The sequence below is a fragment of the Anabas testudineus genome, chromosome 4 (genome assembly GCF_900324465.2).
Source record: "Anabas testudineus chromosome 4, fAnaTes1.2, whole genome shotgun sequence".
NCBI lineage: Eukaryota > Metazoa > Chordata > Actinopteri > Anabantiformes > Anabantidae > Anabas > Anabas testudineus.
The window spans coordinates 25,531,240-25,550,975 of record NC_046613.1 but is presented as its reverse complement, the minus strand read 5'-3'; the positions used below and the strand labels follow the sequence as shown (position 1 = coordinate 25,550,975).

The 19,736-nt window shown below is 43.9% G+C and overlaps 2 protein-coding genes across 7 annotated transcripts in view; one reads left to right on the top strand and one right to left on the bottom strand.

The window, feature by feature from the left end:
- LOC113152948 (survival of motor neuron protein-like) overlaps positions 1–4,097 on the bottom strand; it is a 36,424-nt gene extending 32,327 nt beyond the window's left edge. For 2 of the 6 annotated variants that reach the window (XR_003297943.1, XM_026346484.1), the window contains exons 1-4: positions 3,893–4,086; positions 2,349–2,426; positions 1,848–1,979; positions 1,486–1,671 (exon numbers count right to left, since the gene is read on the bottom strand). Coding sequence is in view for 5 of the 6 variants with exons in the window: in XM_026346484.1 (XP_026202269.1) it covers positions 1,486–1,671; positions 1,848–1,979; positions 2,349–2,426; positions 3,893–3,949 (453 nt within the window). In the remaining variant the exon portion in view is untranslated. Of the gene's footprint in view, positions 1–1,485; positions 1,672–1,847; positions 1,980–2,348; positions 2,427–3,892 lie in introns of all 6 variants that reach the window. The other 4 variants (XM_026346483.1, XM_026346482.1, XM_026346485.1 and 1 more) reach the window with 4 other exon arrangements.
- Positions 4,098–7,859: 3,762 nt separating this feature from the next.
- LOC113152908 (growth arrest and DNA damage-inducible protein GADD45 beta) lies at positions 7,860–9,434 on the top strand. Its single transcript, XM_026346430.1, has 4 exons — positions 7,860–8,074; positions 8,254–8,355; positions 8,449–8,671; positions 8,761–9,434. The coding sequence occupies exons 1-4, from the start codon at positions 8,031–8,033 to the stop codon at positions 8,872–8,874; spliced, it is 483 nt and encodes a 160-aa protein (XP_026202215.1). The 5' UTR covers positions 7,860–8,030; the 3' UTR covers positions 8,875–9,434.
- Positions 9,435–19,736: the final 10,302 nt, after the last annotated feature.

Here is a 19,736-nt window from a genome sequence, read left to right as displayed (position 1 = left end):
CTTTTAGTGCAGTTCAGTTTGTCCGGTGTGAACACGGTAATCGCACTCGAGTGTGCACCAAAACAACCGCACCGAGACCCCCAAAATAAGGTGTTCTCGATCTGCATCATCTAGCGAACTCTGGTGCAGTCCTCCTGGTGAGAATGCGTACCGAACCAAAACGGGACCAAACGCTATGAATCGCATGATTTGAGGGCTTGAGGGTAGTGTGTAGGTTTTCCTTTTTTTTGTTTGTCCACCAAAAACGTGTTGTTTGATTAATGGTGGACAAAAGTGGAGACGCGAGGAGGTGAAGTGTCTCACAGACACCAGGTCTGAAGACTCTGCAGGTGATGTAACGTAATAAACAATAACCAGCGGAAAGACTGATCCGTGTTAACATTAATAGTAAAGTCATCTCTCTACTGTCACACAAACGTACAGTAGAACAACACTTCACCTTCTTCCTGTATTTACTTTTCTGTTCCCGCAGCAGAAACAATCTGACCAATTAGCGGAGAGGACGTTCTCACGTAGTTTGCAGTGACGTGTTTTGGTTCGTTTGGATTTTTACTCAGTGTGAAATGAAACCGAACCGAGGAGAAACTGATACAATGATACAAAGTCATCAACTGATTCGGACCAAAACAAAAGAATTAAAGTGTGAAAGCGACCTTAAAGAACAGTTTTAATAAGTATAGTGAAAAATGGTTCACTGGGAGCAGCTCTGATTATAAAGTCTGACAGCAGCAGGGAGGAAAGACCTTCAATATCGTTCCTTCAGACATTTAGAATGTAACAGTCTGTCACTGAAGGAGCTGCTCAGACATGACCCCCATCATACAGGGGGTGAGAGTCTTTCTCCAGCACTGATGATAGCTTGGCTACCATCCTCCTTTCTCCCACCTCCTGCACTGAATCCAGGGGCATCCCCAAAACAGAGCTGGCTTTCCTGACCAACTTCTCCAGTCTTTTCCTATCTGCCGTTGTGATGCTGCTGCCCCGGCAGACCACTCCATAGAAGATGACTGAGGCCACCACAGAGTCATAGAAGGTCTTTAGTAGTGCTCCCTGCACTCCAAAAGACCTTAATTTTTGTACAAGTAAAAACTTGAGCAACACTTCAGCATCATTACTTGGAGTCTACGGTGACAACAATCATCCAAAACCCAAAGATATGAAGATTAGTACCACAGAAGGAGAAAATCTATAAATATTCGAAGTCTGGAAGCTGGAAACAGTGAACTTTGGGCAACTGACATAAAACAGTGAACTTTGGGCAACTGACATAAAACAGTGAACTTTGGGCAACTGACATAAAAGACGAACAACTATTTGAATGTAAAAGCAGCCAATAGGTTGCTGTTGATCTTAACTTGATAAAATGACCAATGCTCCAGTACAAATTTCACAATATTACATAACATTGCCGCTTTCCTTTAATGTGTTAAGTTTCTCTGTATTTTTTCTATCAGCTCTATGTGACGTGTGTTGATGGAGCGATACCTGACAGTTCTCCTGTGTTTGCAGAACAGTGCTCGGACTCATTAGAGAGCTCAGTGCCATGTCCTCCTCGTTGCCGTAGCCGTGGAAACGGACTGTGCAGTAATCGCCGTCCACTGACAACACCGTTGCCGGATACACCAGCCCGTCCTCCGACCACACAGCCTGACACTGCGCTCCTACCTCCCACTGAGAGTAACAGACTCGCTCTAATGAGACCTGAATGAAACTAAACTTCTTTAATGCTGCAATCATGAGTTGCTGGACAAAACTGGGTGTCACTTTAAGATATTCAGTACCTTACTTATCAATATCACGTTCTTACAGAACCTGATTCTACCAAAGTCTGTGTGCGCCTTCTTTACCTTCGACCCAGCGCTGGAGGGGTCAGCTGCAGGTGAACAGACAGTCGGTCCATATTGCTGTAGATCATCCTGCTCCAGCTTCTCTCCCGTGTCGCTCTCTTCTGAAGCTGCACGTTCTGTCAGTCCAACATCCTGTCCACACAAAGACATGACAGCAGAGATGCAAAAAACAAAACCTGACTCCATTTAAAATGAGCCAAGTTCCTGCTCGAATCGAATATTTGAAAAGTCACAGTTAAGTGAAGACAAACCAGAAAAACTAAACCCACTAAATATTTCACCTGCAAATCATCTGTGCTTTTTCGTGAATGTGTTTTTTAGTGAACCCTTAATTTCTTATAACCTCACTAGACATTACAGAGCCCAGGAAAACAGAGTTCTAATAGGTACACTGATTTAAACACTAATCCGAACTTTGACTGGAGTTTGGTAAAATTACTATTAGCTAAACTAGTAGCTGACTATCAAGCAAAACTTTCACAAAAATAACTGTGAGTTAACCTGTGATATTTTCAGGGTGTTTTCAAAATCTTCCAACAGGGAAATTTCGCCTTTACCAACCGCGGTGACGGACTCCTTCTGCAAGAGAACAGATTTAACGTTAGCGTGACCTTAGCTTAGCTTAGCATGTAAAGGAACGTTTAGCTAACTAACTAACTAACTAACTAACTAGCTAGCTAACTAACTAGCTAACTAACTAGCTAACTAACTAACTAACTAACTAACTAACTAACTAGCTAGCTAACTAACTAACTAACTAACTAGCTAACTAACTAACTAGCTAACTAACTAACTAACTAACTAGCTAACTAACTAACTAACTAACCAACCGTAACCTTAACGTTTAATGACTTCCACCGTAAGCTAAACAACCTAACTAACTAACTAACTAACAAAACTAAAACGTAACTTAACGTTTAATGACTTCAACCGTAACCTTAACGTTTAATGACTTCCACCGTGTAGCTGCTCAGTCTGTTGTTACGTAGCTAACACTCCACTAACTAACTAACTAACTAACTAACTAACTAGCTAACTAACTAACTAACTAACCAACCGTAACCTTAACGTTTAATGACTTCCACCGTGTAGCTGCTCAGTCTGTTGTTACGTAGCTAACAGCCCACTAACTAACTAACTAACTAACTAACTAACTAACTAACTAGCTAACTAACTAACTAACTAACCAACCGTAACCTTAACGTTTAATGACTTCCACCGTGTAGCTGCTCAGTCTGTTGTTACGTAGCTAACAGCCCACTAACTAACTAACTAACTAACTAACTAGCTAACTAACTAACTAACTAACTAACTAACTAACTAACTAACTAACTAACTAACTAACTAACTAACTAACTAACTAACTAACTAACTAACTAACCGTAACCTTAACGTTTACTGACTTCCACCGTGTAGCTGCTCAGTCTGTTGTTACGTAGCTAACAGTCCACTAGCTAACTAACTAACTAACCAACCGTAACCTTAACGTTTACTGACTTCCACCGTGTAGCTGCTCAGTCTGTTGTTACGTAGCTAACAGTCCACTAACTAACTAACTAACTAACTAACTAACTAACTAACTAGCTAACTAACTAACTAACCAACCAACCGTAACCTTAACGTTTACTGACTTCCACCGTGTAGCTGCTCAGTCTGTTGTTACGTAGCTAACAGCCCACTAACTAACTAACTAACTAACTAACTAACTAACTAGCTAACTAACTAACTAACTAACCAACCGTAACCTTAACGTTTACTGACTTCCACCGTGTAGCTGCTCAGTCTGTTGTTACGTAGCTAACAGCCCACTAACTAACTAACTAACTAACTAACTAACTAACTAACTAACTAACTAACTAGCTAACTAACTAACTAACTAACCAACCGTAACCTTAACGTTTACTGACTTCCACCGTGTAGCTGCTCAGTCTGTTGTTACGTAGCTAACAGCCCACTAGCTAACTAGCTGCAGTTTCCCAGTTATTAGTCGGCTCCAAACGTTAACGGTCCTTTCCCACTATATTTAAAATCTAAATAAAACGTACCGACTCCTCAGCTCCGGCCATCAAACCGTTCTCTGTCACTTCAGTCATGGCTGTCATCTCTAACAGGATCAATCATTTCATTAACCTCAAACTTTAACCGCCACAACACCTGAGTCAAGTTCACCTGGTGTGATGGACACACTTCCGGCCACAGCTTTCAAAATAAATCCTTTTTTTGGCGCACCCTTCAAAATAAGTCATTCCACATATGAGCAGAAGAGAAATGTTTCTTAAACTCCAGGAAATGTGAACAGTCGATCTATCTGTAGATGTTATCTGTGTTTTATTCCTGAAAAGCTTCGTTTAACAAAACGTGCTCAAGTAGAACTACTTTTAAAAGTACCTAAAGAAAACTGCCAGTATTCGTGTACTATAATAGTGGATGTCTATTTTTGCTGACTTTGTGATCAACTGTGATGATCCGTAAAGTTTATTCTAATGAATCAACATTTTTTTGTTAATTATATTTTTCCACATATAATCTGATTTAGAAAATTTTATCCGTCAAAAAATGTAGTTTAGTCAAAAATAAGAGGTTTTCCGTTAAAAGAAGCAGAAAATGATTAACTAACTGAACTAAATAGGTAAATGCAAACATGAATCAGGCTGAATGTGTCAACTGTTAATGGGGCAGAAGAACGAATCTGCTGGAAGAAGACAAACCAGGATCCAGTGTGTATTCAGAGGCGTGTAACAGCCTCTAATGAGCCACCAGACTGTGGAGGACAAACCAGCAATTTAGGGTTAGGGTTAGGGGACGTGTGAGATGGAGAGCTGCAGGAAAAGCTGCAGACAACAACCAGCAGGAGAGTTCACACACACTCTGGGGATCTAATGGCTGATGTGTGTATTGTGATATTAAAGGACTAATTAGTCAGTTTGTGGATTCTGAAAAGAACTTCAGTTTATTAAATGACAAAGTTTGACCCTCAAACTGCAGTTTTACATTCTATATCCCTGTAAATTAAATTTAACTCAACAATCCACACAATTTCCTTTTTGTTCTATAACTTTGTTCCACTTTAGTTTAAACTTCAGTTTTATGCCCAAAAACCTTTTACTTTGTACTTTAATGTTTTGCTCAGACTTTATTGTTGCATCTGAAACGTCCATTAAACCTGAAAGTAACTGTTTCAGTGAAAGACTGAACAGATTTTTACAATTTAAAAGTCTGTTAATTACAGACGAACATTTTAATTTTACTCCACGAACTGTGGATTCTGAACTTCACTTTAGTTATGAAAAGGAAATGAATTTTCCATCCTAAAACCCACCTGCTCTACAGTTTAACTGTTCACAGTGTGAAGCCACCAGGTGTCCTCGCACTTTTGTGTTTTGTTTGAAAAGTTCCTTAAATGACTTTGAATCCATAATAACGACTTAAATTTCCAGATCTACTTTAATTTGACAAATCAAAATCCTGTTAAACACGTTTATCCCTCTAAATTATATTCAACCTTAATTTTATAAATATATTCCACTTTTTATATTATTAAATATTAACATTCTAAAATGTACATGAAGCCTGTTGCACTTTCATTTATGTCATAAAAACATGTACTTCAGCTTTCTGAGACTTTTGCATCTGAAAATGCATCAAGTGTAAAATGTATTTCTGAATCATTCCTTTATATTATATTATATTATATTGTAAATATTGTAAAATGAAAACTTCATTTTATCACATTTAAGCTTCAACGGTCTTAAACTTAAAGTTAAACCATTAATAGTATCTGAAGTTTCATCTGTTCACACTAAAAGTTCCTTGTAACATTTGTAATTTTGGTTTAAATCCCCTTAAACTTTGATTATTTGCCTGAAATGTATTTTAAATCGTTCTTCCTTCAGCGTACATTTTAAACCTGCGAGTTTCTGTCTCCTTTATAATAACTGATCAATGAATCCATTGACCCTTTGTTATTGATGTGATCAGCAGTTTCACATTAAAAGCTCTGAGGGATTAACACTCAGGTATCGATTGATTGATTTCATCAAAGCAACACAAGATCATGTGATCAGTTTATGTCCAATCAGCACTTCACAGGTTTCATTAAAGACCTCTGATTGGCTGTTAATGAGCTTCATTAAGCCTGATTAGCTACTGATCAATAATCAATCAGCTGGTGTTTTACATCTCCTGACGACGCTTCATGTGTTAATATCAGGATTTATTCTTGATTACATTGGTGGAAACTAACTAAGTAGTTTTACTTAAATGCTGCTTTTTACTTCTACTCCATTAAAGCAGAGAAACATTATGGATTCCACCACATTTTTCAGATTTGATAGAAATCCAGTGTTTTTAAGAAATAAAACAACACTTAATAAAGGATGTAATCCACTACATTTATTTGATTTATTTTGGACAGACACAATAAAGGGGAATAAAATGAAGGTTTATTACACTGTCAGGTGCAAAATATTAAAGTTTAAACTAAAAATCTATTTTTTCCTTTACTCTACACTATAATTTATATAAATTTGAATTTTTATATGATTAAAACTTTAAATTAAAGTTCAACTTCAATACTTTCATACAAAATATTTATAAATGTAAACAAACTTTTATAAAATGTTGACTACTTTAATACAAATGTTGATACATTTTTGAGACGTTTTGCCAAAACTTGTTTTAAAGGAGCTTTTAATTTGGGGTTTAAAGACATTTTAACCTGTAAGAAATTAGGGATTTAGGGACTTTAACTTTAGAAATAAACTGTGAAAACTGTTTATGAATAAACTTCATCAGAGATAAAAATGCTGGAACATACTTAAAGTGAAGTAATTTAGTGATTTAAAGCAGACAGAAGCAGCTCTTTGCGCTTTAGTGAATTAACTGTGGTCCAGCAGGCGGCAGCAGGACTCCATAAATATTCCTTTTACTTCCATCTGCATCCATCTTCCAGTGAAATCCTGAATCCTGAATTATCTTTACTTCAGGTCCTGAATCCACTCGAGTCTTTAATGACTCTTGAAACTCAGAATCCCCCGAAAAATGCTTCACCACCAAAAACCCTTTAATGGGGTGAAACCACCACCACCACCACGCCGTCTCCCCCTGTGCATGTCTCATGTGGAACCTGTTTCACAGAGTCCCGTTCCAACATGTCCTGCTGGTTTCACTGCTGCAGTGTCAGCGCGGCGCCGCCGAGGGGCGTCTCACACCTGGTTTTACCCTGTGGAGAGTCCAGGTCAGTCCTGCAGGATCGGATCATGGAGCTAGGTCGGACATGTGACACACACACGTGCACCAAGCCGTGAACATTTATTCAGATGCAGGTTTGCAGCAGTTTTCTTCTGCTTCAGGCTTCAGCCGGTGAACAGCCCCGATCCTGTGACCCGGGTATTTTTAGCCTGCACGGGGGCGTCCTGAAGCTGGAGCAGAGCGGGAGCTGAAGCCTCGAGAACAGAAAGGCTGCATGAAACAGCTGAGAGGAAACACAAACCTCCATCTGTGCAATAAAGCAGAAGCAAAACTTCCATGTAAATTTCACCCCCCCCCATTTTTACTCTCGTCTTGCTCAACCTGCAGCCACCGTCACACAAAGCAGAAGCTTCTCTGCTCCGTGCTCTGACACGGGGCTGATCACCTGCTCCAGCTTCCCTAATGCTTCTGCATCTCCCAGACTCCATGCAAAAACCAATCAAGTGAATCATCGGGTACTTCTAGGTGCTGTGATACAGTTTGACTGGGATTCCCGGGAATTCTGCAGCAGGGAGAAGGAGGCTGATCTGGAAATTCCTCCACTGAGAAAGAAAAAAATCCCAGTAAACAAACTGGGAGCGTGAAGGGGGGGGGGTATTCTCCGAAACTCCCCACGTGGGATCCCCGGCGTCTGTATCGCGCTCAGCCAATAGGTGCAGAGTATGGGGGATGCATTGACAGCGGCGGACCAATGGGAGGGCGAGCGGCTGGGTGGGGCTCCGCCCACCGCGGACCTCGGGTATAAGAGCTGCAGTTCGTCGTCGTCGGGCTCAGACCTGTGGAGTTCTCCAGCTCACGGACTAAAGCTTTTCCTTCGACGAGCCGTGTGGATTACAGCTTGTTGGGAATTTACCGGGACAGCAGCCTCTCCTCTCCGCGCTGTGGATATCTCTTATTATCCTGGATCTTGTGGATTATTTTACTGACTTCAGCATGACTCTGGAGGAAGTTGTTGGATCTAACAGCACCGAGAAAAAGTAAGTTTCTGCTGCTTTGAGCTGTGCGTAATTGCGCACTGAGGCTGCAGTGTCGCTCCAGTTTGGTCCAGGTTTAGTCTCCTCCTGGACCAGCTCAGACCATTATTCTTAGAGTTGATGCAGTTTCAGAACACTCGGTCTAGTTTGCTCACTCTGCCCGTTCCTCCGTGTTTGTGCAGGATGGAGACGGTGACTCAGGCTCTGGAGGAGTTGCTTGTCGCAGCTCAGCGGCAGGACTGCCTCACGGTGGGAGTCTACGAATCTGCCAAACTCATGAATGTGTAAGTAGAATCTTTCGATTTCCCTCTGTCCCGTAACACCAGAATCTGTTGTGATGCTGATGTTAAGCCGGGTCTGTCCTCCTAATCCTGCAGAGACCCGGACAGTGTGGTCCTGTGCGTCCTCGCCACTGATGAGGAAGATGAAGATGACATCGCGCTGCAGATCCACTTCACGCTGCTTCAGGCTTTCTGCTGCGACAACGACATCAACATCCTGCGCGTGTCCGGCATGAGGCGGCTGGCTCAGCTGCTGGAGGAGGACACGCAGGACAGCAACGGCAACGAGCCGCGGGACCTGCACTGCATCCTGGTCACGGTAAGTTCAAAATGAGGCGTTTGACTGGTTTTAAGTGAATTTGGATCCAACTGTGTGACACTCACCGTCTTTTCCTGCTGTGTTTGCAGAACCCTCCGGTGCAGCCTCTTCAGTGCCAGGCTCTTCAGCACATCAGCAGCTTCTGTGAGGAGAGCCGCTGCACCAACCAGTGGGTACCGTGCCTGGAGCTGCAGGACCGCTGAGTCGCGCCGGGAGGAACCGAACCGAGTGAGACCGCCGGGGGCGGTGAGAAAGAGTGGTCCAAATAGCCATCCTCAGCAGAAGAGGAACATTGGCGTTTGAGTGGGGACGGGGTCCGGCGCGAACCAGGAGCGTTCCTGCTGCCTGATGACTGGGTGGCTGATTTGTCAAGGGGCGCGGGAGATGCCGGTACCGGTGCCGGACGGGTTGGGAAAGCAGAGCCGCACTGTGCAGGAGGCACCAGGTCCTGGAGCTGCAGAGAGGGCTGGGGAGATGTACCGAACTGTCACGTGACTGAGTGACGGGGACTGAACTGATGAGTGAATGAACTGAGGAGCTGCACCTGAGCCGCAGGTGTTCTGCTCACCTGTCTGCTCTCACACGAATGAGGGGAAGACACGGGGCACGTGACGTCATCGTTTATCATTTGCTGTTAATAGTGACGCCATAGAGTTACACACTGATGTCATAGCTAATTATTTAAAGTGAACAGAGTTAATATATGAGTGAATCCACATGTTGCCTTATTCTATGTGATGAATAAATTATTGAAGGAGGAGTTCTCATGGTTCCTGTGGTTCATCCAGGTGCATGTGCGTGCGTGTGTGGACTTAAGTGTTCACCATCTTAATGAGGACATTTGGATCCAAATGCCTGTTTGAAGGGTCAGGTTAGCTGCAAAGGTGGCTGAATGTGCACAAACTCAATGCCAAGTAAAAACTGCAAATTCTCAAGATTCTTATTGAAGTTTAAGTACAAAGTATGTGCATATAAAATCCAAAAACTGCAGTACTTTACTAAGGAAGTACTTTTGAACTTGTAGAAGTATTTCCCTCTGTATAGTGGAGCAGCAGCATAAAATGAAATTACCTCAAAATTGTACTTAATGTAGTAGTTCTCAGTTGATTGACACCACTGGAGTTTGGGTTAGGGTAATGTTTGAGGTTAGGTATTCCGTTAGTGAGGGTCCTTACAAGTGCAGAACAAAAAAATGAGTGTGTGTGAATCACTGTGACATAACCCATTAAACAGAACTATTCCCCTCAGTCTTAAATAATACTAAATAAGCTATACGACATCTCAGGAAACGTGTCCCATAAGTGCTGAAAACCTGTCCAGAAAACCTCAGTCCTCAACCTGTAATAACACAGGCTAGGTAGATTCTTTATTTTAAGTGAGAATCACTGGCTGATACTGTTGTAGGATAAAACAAACCCACATGGCAGGAATATCTGTGTCCAATTCAGTGTCTTGTCCAGGGATGCTTTGATAGGTGGCCAGGAATCAGGCGGGAACTGGGAATTGAACCACCAACCTCTGAAAATGATGATCATTCATAAATGTCAAACCCTCCGGCTGTAAAACTCCTGCAGGAAATGTTGATGTTGAAATGAATGAACAGAGAAAAATGATGGCTGCTCTACAAACTGAGCCACAGCTGCAAATCCAAATCCAACTGTGAATAGACGACAATAAAGGTCCCTGTATCCCTATAATGGGAACTCTATTATTAACTAAAAACTATTTAACTGTTATTAAAGCATATAACTGTTTCTGAAATCGGTATTTCCTGACAGTTCTGTAACACATGGAGTACCACAAGGATCAGTCCTGGATCCTCCACTAGTGACTGTCTACATATTTATGTGTAATACCCGAAGACTGTTAGTGAGGGAGCTACAAAGCAAATAATGTTCACTCTATTATTGGTTCATGCAGCTTAGCAACATTTCCAAAATGTAATACTTTTATCTTTCATCAAGATCCAAAAGGAAATGACACAGAGCCCAGGTTTCTTCAGGTGTTCAAGTGTTCCCATACTTGACTAAAGAGTCTGACTGTGATCATGTCTGCAGGATAAAAGTGGATGGTTACATAAGGAGTGTGTTGGTGGAGACTTTCACACTGTCTCAGTTTCCATGGAGCTGCCTGCAGGATTCTGCTGATTCTTTTAATGTGGGAGTTAAACCTGCAGCTGTGTTGCTGCCTTGCTCCTTGGGTTTCTAGATCCTGTTGACTGGTGATGAAAACGAAACAAAAGTTCATATCTAAAGTCGAGAGGGAAACTGAGCTTGATCAGTGGTGGGGCGGGGGGGAGTCCCTCTGTTGGTGGTGGTATTATCAGATAAAACAAGAGTCAGTTCTGCTGACTCATGTTTTTGTTATGTGCTATTTCTGGACTGAAGACATTTCTACAGAGCAAAGTCCGACAGCAAGCGTTTCCTGATAACACTTGGTTACTGAAGCTTGATCAGGTCTGAGTGACCTGCAGACATGTCTGATCCAGCTCTGCTGCATCCAACAGTCGGAGGACTGGCGACAAAAAGAGACACAAATATGTAAATTGACCAAAATCAGCTGTTTTCAGTGATGTGTTCCTTTTATCCAGACTGCATACACTCAAACATATCATTTCGTAGGTTTTCTTGTAGCACTGAAACTCTCGGGGGTCGGGCTGAGGTTACAAACTGTGGAGTGGCACTGTTCCAAACATTAGATTATGATGTCCAGTCTGTGGTTGTGCAGACAATGAGACAGAAACAGTTGCTTTTCTATTGTTAATTGTAGCTTTCAGTGCTAACATTTACATTTAGTCACTTGACAGACGCTTTTACCCAAGGACACTTACAAGTCAATAGTAGCTTATGGGGAAAGCTGGAGTCTGGGACCTCTGTTGCTGTTCTCTCTTCGTTGTGCATCACTGTTAGTTCTTTTGAATTTAGCGTTAGCCTCCAAGTCTCCCAGCTAACACAGGACCACATGTTCAGGATTTCATGTAATAAAAAACATCAGAGAACATTGTGCTTTTTGTTCCCTCAGAGTGTTCCTGGCCTTTGGGGTTATTTTCTGCTGCTGTGATTTTATTCTGTCAGAGCTTTAGGGGTTAAATATTTCTACTAAGGCACAGGGAACACTGAGTTCCAGCTGTGTGAAAGCTGCTGATCTATAAACTGTAGCTCCGTCTGCAGCCAACTCTGCACAAACAGCCATCGGCCTCTGCCCGTGATGTCACATCCTGATGTCACATCCTGTTGCAACCCCCCCACCTCCCGCTCTAGGTGACGGGACTCTGGCGCTGACGCCACAGGCGTGTTTGTTTTGGCAGCCCGTCTCTCCCCGCCGGGCCAACCGGGGCCACAACTCCTCTGACAACTCCCCAAGCTTCTCCAGGTGACGGACAGCTGGGCTCAGCCAATCAGCTGCAAGAATTCAGTGCTTGAATTTTAAATACATTTGTATTGAAGCTAATTTTCCCTTCATGGAATAACTGAAGAGAGCTTTGATACGTCTCATTTATTTAAAGATGGAACTTTGCAACTGCAACCTGAATATGACATCATCTCATCCCATCTGTTTAATATTTTTACATTGGAACTGTTGTTTTCCTCTAGACATGTTCTTTAAAACCAGAAACACAACTGCTGCATCATGCAAAGTGCTTTAGAGAAAGAAAAGCATTGAGTCACAGTAAACAAACAACAGCTGTGTGAGTATTCACACGATGTTTTACCCACAGTGACACGTGGGAACATCTTCAACATCACTTTGTGATGTAGCTTCTTTCACACATTAACTCTGTCACATTTCCACTTTTCTGTTCTGTGGCTTCTTGAAAATTCCTGGTGAACCCTTTAAATCTTCTTCATATTTTCATGTCTCAACTGCGTGTGTCATATAGTTTTACCTTATGGAATGGGTACCAACAGGACAAATGTGCGTTTCCTTTTGTTTTTGAGCTAAACTTTGCTCTGGTGTCTCAGCTACTTCTACACACTTTTATGTGTATATATCAACCAGTATGCCACAAACCACCACAGTGTGTCTGTGGATGCTGCGTTTATTGGGGGAGCTGCTTGTGGACATCCTCAGAAATTCATGGCATGTGTTTGGAAATTGCCGTTTTGTACTAATGCAACACTGGTTGCAGAGAGTTGTCCGACTGTAGAAGCATAAACAGTGTCTTCTCTGCCGTGGTTTAATTGTTCCAGTTGACTGTAGAAAAGTAGAAATTCAAAAGGAAAATAATTCTATTTGCAACATAATCTGCTCTTTAATGGACAAATGTATCCTCCAGAAAGCACAAAAGTAAATATCTGTCACAGCTGGTGCATACATTTGTTGGTAAAATGCCACAAAACTACATCGTGTTCTTCACATGTTCCATCCATGGTGCACCACTTGACACAGGAAGACCACATCCTGATCACTTTTACATTTTGTCATTTATCAGATGCTTTTATCCAAAGCAACTTACAAATGAGATACAAGGTACAAAGGCAGGGTAAGTGTAAGGAGGTCTTGCCTAAGGACCCCTATTGGAGGTAGACCACAGCTGGGATTCAAACCCCAGTCTCCTGCATGGAGAGGGAGTCATTTTACCTACACCATCCAGTCGCTTTTATCCACAGTGCTGTTGTGATGTTCTGCGACGTGTCGCTGTACATATATGCCATGAAACAGTTTTGTTTTGTACAATACATGCAGTTATCCAGGCTGTACATCAGAAACATACAGTAATCAAGGATGGTCGTCAGGGTTACACAATGTAAACAACAACATTGAGCGTGAGGACGAGAATTTGAAGACAAACAGCTCACACCCAGACTGTACACTGCACTGAACTGATCTGACATCAGTGATGCAGAGACACAGTGTCTCTGATCTGATGGAAGGAATTTGTACCAGCCAGAGTTAATCGCTTCACACCCACAGTCATTTTCCAAGTGTGTGCAGAGAGAAGAAACAGGGAGTGTCGACCTCAGAGAACATGTCACAATCTTTTACTGCAGTGCTGAGGTCCAGTTTACAGTTCTGATGCTTTACTGCAGTATTTATACTGATGCAGTGCAGTTGAAAGTTACTCTACATATTGTATTCATCATGAAAACTATCCTGTTTCACCTTTGTGAATCTTACACATGCTGCAAACATGAGAGTGAAAATCCTTCCTCCACCTCCCCACACAACAAGCTGTTTTATGATGAAGTCCAAAGTCCCATGAAAAGCAAACTGCATGCACGCATGTAGACTGAGAGGTGTGGTTTAAGGTATGTTCCACGCTGTTCGTCAGAGGGAGAAACACAGGAAGCATTTCATGACATGAAGAACCACCTGACATAAAGCTGACATAAAGCTGCAGTGACTAAAACCCTGAAAAACCCAAAAAACTGATGATTGCTTTAAAACAAACTCAACCTGAGTCCACGTTGTCCCAGGTTTTAGATGTTTGAGGCCAAATGAGCAAAATCATTCACAGTTTTATTGGAAGGAACTTTGTTCAGTCTCATGTGGACATAAGCAGACAATCTGTCTGGAGTCTGGAGCCTGTTGTCATGTCAGGGAACATTTTTGTTGTGCTTTGAGTTGCACGATCTCCTGTTGCATGCATCTGAACTTAACACTAGAATGAAATAATTGTAGTTTTCTGGGAGGTGCTGACAGTAAAGTCTCTAATTGAATTCAGTGAATCACATTGGACGTAGTTTTCACTGCTATCCTCCATAATCTGAACTGGTGTTTAATTAATTCTACTGAATCTCACAAACTTTGCATGATTAGATGGCTGTGGCTCAATAGGTATAGGATCGGTGATTCGATTCCCAGCTTCTTCTGTCACATGTCTTGTGCAAGATACTGAACCCCCCCCCCCTCCCGAGTCAGATCAGCTCTTCTGTGTGCGATCGGGTGAAAGAGGTGCTGTGTAAAAGTGCTTTGAGCACCAGTTAGGTGGAAAAGTGCCAACCATTCACCATGTAGATGAGTTTGTCATCTCACTGCAGTTCCCACGCAGTTCATCCAATGTTTCTGATCAAACGCTTGAATTAAAGTCGACACTGTAAACACTATTAATTTATTTCTGCTGTTTCGGGTGTACAGAGCCGGCTAGATGAAACCCCATCACTGTCCAAATACATAACAGCATGACTGTATTGTGTCTTAGCTTTAACCTGGAGAACCTGCAGAAACCCTGGTGAAACCATGAACTAGTTAACCGTTGTAAAGAAACGGTTTGGTTTCTCCAGTTTGGTGCCTGGTGCTGAAATACCCATCAGAATGTAAAGTGCTTTAGAAATAATGACATTCAGCCCGTTTGATGATTTGTAAATGACTCTGAGGATGACAGAAGCAATAAAACTGCAGCCTGAGTGAATCCGCGTCAAATCCCATTCAGAGACGCTCCTTTTGCTGTTTGGCATCATGTGAATTGTGTGAATCAACAACATTTGAGGCTCTAAAAGGGGAACTCCATGATGAAAATAATGTGTGCTCTGTGTGGCCCCGCTCTGCTTGGTGACGGTAAAGCCTCTGTGTCGGGGTGTTTTCTCAAGCTGTCGCTGATCTCAGGAATAGCAGCTTTATTTTTACACAAACACTCAGAGAGGAATTAATAGCAGCTCAGTGTGTCACACCAGCAGCTATTTGTGTTCATGCATCCAGCATCCCAGCTCTCAGCGCTGCGTCACGTCGTCGTGGAAACAGATGGAGCCCGGTGATTGGCCCGTTCAGGCCCGGTTGGCTGGTGGGAGCCGCGGTCGTGTTGGTTGGATAACAAGCCGGACGGCACGTCGACGTGTTACGTAGGGAGATCCTGCTGCGACGTCACTGACCATGTAGGGCTACTTCAGGACCATCAGAGAGATGAGTCAGAGAGGAGGAGGAGAGTAGGAGGGGAGGAAGAGGAGAGGAAGAGGAGATGACTGATGAATCTGTGAGAGCTAGAGATCGCTGCAACATCACAAACACATCAACACAGTACAGAACATTGGAAGCAGCACAAACCTCTGATCCTAAAATCTGGACTCTGACCCAGAAACTCCTTTCCTTTACTTTTAGTTCTTCTCTGCAGCTGATGAGCCCTTCTGTCAGTGTCCTGTGGCTGAATTTGATCTCCTAATGGCCTTTGAGGTCTGTGGTGGTGACAAGCATCACAACGTCCCTGACCCGGGACTCGGTACTTGGACTTGGGACTGGGCCCCCTCTGGTTTTCTGTATAGTGTCATATCATGTGCACGTGAACATGTGTTTATCTCTCAGTCTCTGAATGGCAGCAACACAAACACTAAACAGAAACTAGACCACTTCCTGTCTGCCTGTGTTCAGGGGGAGTGTGTGTGTGTTGGGGTGGGGGGGGGGGGGTCACTTTCTCTGTCACCTCTTCTCTTCCTCTTAGTGAGTTTCATGTTTCCACCCATCACACTGGATGGACTGTGATATAAGATGGGAGAAGATTCTTCTCCAGCTGCTGACTCACCACAGGCTCCTACTGTAGCATCACACATCGCTGCCACGGTGCATCGTGGGAAGGAAGGAGAAAAGACAATATGCTGTTCAACAGGGTTCAGTGTGACTGTGACAATAATCAGTGGACCACAGGGAGCTGTGGAGACGTTTCAGCATCTGGACAGGACAAGCTCAGTGCTGGGTTGAAGAGGAACCAGCTCCACCTCCAGCACTACGCACATTCTCAGCTTCAGCTTCTAAACGCTGCACAGATGTGATCAGAGCAGCCTCATCACATGAAACGCCAGCAGCCAATCAGACGCCTCCCGCTCTGCTCTGACAGCAGCTCAACAGTGTTTCTGTCCCCACATGAACCTCTCAGAGCTCCAACTATCACTGTTCCCTCAGTGGAGCTTCAGATGAGTGGACAGGTCCTCCAGCTGTCCACTCCCCGAGCTCTTTACTGGCTACACCTGTGCAGGTAAAAGTAGTCCAACACAGTTCTGGCAGGACACCTTCATCAAGCTCAGAAAGTTCCAGTTTCTGGTGAAACCGTCTCAGTGGTCAGTGACTGGTCAGATAAGTTAATTACAGGACTTTGCTGTCATGTTCAGACATATAACGATCCTCAGAGTGAGTCTTTGGCCGTTTGTCCTTCTCTTTGAGGCTGTTTGTGGTAATTTAGCATCTTTCTTTGAGTCACTTTTGGGTTTGGCATTGGTTTTTTGGCAGTACAGCGTCTGTCCTTGGCACGAATTGTGTCTGTTTTGTTTAGTTAATGTCTCTTTGGGATCTTTGGTTGCAGTGAATGCAAAAATCAAAACGTCCCAAAAACAACAACAACAGACGCCCACTAAGTAGGTCGGAGTAGGATCACATTTGTTGATGAGACTGTCCCCCAGAAAACCACCAGAGGTGAATAAATCAGCGATTCCATGTGTTGTCATGTTTAGCTCCGAGCTGATGTGGGTCACACTATGCTCGGTTTTTCCAGACAGTGTAAACGTGGCTGCAGAACGTCAGTTTGAACCACGTCTCGTGGAAGAAGGAAAAAGAGAATCTGCATGTTTACTGTTCCACCTCTCACTCTCTGTTCCTCCACCCTGATTTCTCATCCCACACTTCTCCAGCTTTTCCACAGCAGAACAAATATCAAACCACAACCTGGAGGCTCTGTTTCACATGCACTCCAGTTTTGTGGGGCTGCAGACGGATCTTCTCTTGTTTGACTGTTAAACTGCAGCTGCTGTGAATATTTTGTTCTGCAGACTGATGCACACTTTTCTTTTCTTTTATGAATAAGAAAACAGCAGAAGACACTGCTCACCCCCAAAACTTCAAGTGGCTTCAATAATGGAAATACTCATGTGAAGTACAGGTATTTAAGGTCCAATAAAACAGAAAGAACTACAAATGTACTGTGTGACACGTTTGTTGTTTCCTCCCAAACACAACACAGACGTTTTTCTTCTGCAGCTCAAACTGTCTGAACTATAAATGTCTCCTCTGGATGCCGGTGGTTATTTTTATCCCAGCTGAGGCTAAATTTACCAAGCAGGCGTCTCCCCCCGTCCTGCCACAGAATAGCTCTGAGCCCTCCTCCCCCCCGACTCTCTGCTGAGAGAGCAGCGAGGCCACAGTGTGGTTTCACTCAGAGATACAGGTCACACTGGGTCATTTTCCTCTCATATGTCCACTGCTTTTTACACTCGCTACGCAAACAGAAATAGAGAACCTGTTTCCAACAGAACATTCCAGATAATAAGAAGAGGTGAGTCGTGGCAATCCGACGTCTTTCTTTTCTTTTTTTCGTGTCTCCGTGTCCAAACTGACTCAACGTCCAGACAAAGAACAAGGAAACCCAGAATTTAAGGGGGACACTTTGAATCTGCTGCTGGCTTGATGTCAGAATAAAAAACAGCATCACAGAGCCTCGATCCTCTGTGCACAAACCCACAATTACAGACCGGTGCTGAGGGACAACCCCCCCCCCCCCCCCCCCCCCCCCCCCCTCCTACACTGCCAGCGGAACCCCACCCAAACCACACTTTGATCTCCAGCCAAATGCCCCGCTCTCTCTCAGTCCTGCTGGTTTTGTGTCAGTCCAGACCACAAACCAGAGGGGCTCCAGAGTCCAGACCTGGCCTGACTCAAGAGCTGAACTAGAATGAGGCCTGGAAAAGTTTGGAAAAGAAGCTGATTTCTTAATGTTTCTCTGTCAACGTTACCTCGCTACTTGTTACTGAACTAAACGAAGCGGCAGAACGTCACAAACCTTCTTCTTAAGACCAGTTCTTTGTCCCCGTGATCCACAGTTCTCTCAGGTCTCAGAGACTCTCTGCAGACGGTCCGTGGAAGCAGTGCACCGACTGCAGAACCACATGTGGTAATTTCAAAGGCTCTGGGGTTCGATACTGTTCAGTCAGGTCAGCACAGCAGGGTTCAATTAGCCCACAAGGGGCCAAGGTGCATCACAGGCAACAGAATTGTTTTGTATTGCACCAGTGTGTGGGACTATTTTAGACCATGTTGTAGTGTGTGTGAGGTCTGAGGGCAAGGTTTGGTTTTTCAGCAAGAGTGATTGTTTTTAATGTACACCTGGATGAGGGACTGTAGACCTGGATGAGGGACTGTAGACCTGGATGAGGGACTGTAGACCTGGATGAGGGACTGTAGAGCTGGATGAGGGACTGTAGACCTGGATGAGGGACTGTAGACCTGGATGAGGGACTGTACACCTGGATGAGGGACTGTACTGTAGACCTGGATGAGGGACTGTAGACCTGGATGAGGGACTGTAGACCTGGATGAGTGACTGTAGACCTGGATGAGGGACTGTAGACCTGGATGAGGGACTGTAGACCTGGATGAGGGACTGTAGACCTGGATGAGGGACTGTAGACCTGGATGAGTGACTGTACACCTGGATGAGGGACTGTAGACCTGGATGAGGGACTGTAGACCTGGATGAGGGACTTGTAGAACTGGATGAGGGACTGTAGACCTGGATTGGTGCCTGTAGAACCTGGAGAGGGATTGTAGAACTGGATGAGGGACTGTTAGAGCTGGATGAGGGACTGTAACTGGATGAGTGACTGTAGACTGATGAGGACTGTAGACTGGAGATGAGGGACTGTAGACCTGAGAGGGACTGTAGACCTGGATGAGGATGTCTGGTAGACTGGAATGGAGGGAGAACCTGGATGAGGGACTGTAAACCTGGATGAGGGACTGTAGACCTGGATGAGGGACTGTAACCTGGATGAGGGACTGTAGACCTGGATGAGGGACTGTAGACCGGATGAGTGATGTAGACCTGGATGAGGGTACTGGATGAGGGACTGTACCTGGATGAGGGATTGTAGAACTGGATGAGGGACTGTAGACCTGGATGAGGGATTGTAGAACTGGATGAGGGACTGTAGACCTGGATGAGGGACTGTAGAACTGGATGAGGGACTGTAGAGCTGGATGAGGGACTGTAGACCTGGATGAGGGACTGTAGACCTGGATGAGGGACTGTAGAGCTGGATGAGGGACTGTAGACCTGGATGAGGGACTGTAGAACTGGATGAGGGACTGTAGACCTGGATGAGGGACTGTAGACCTGGATGAGGGACTGTAGACCTGGATGAGGGACTGT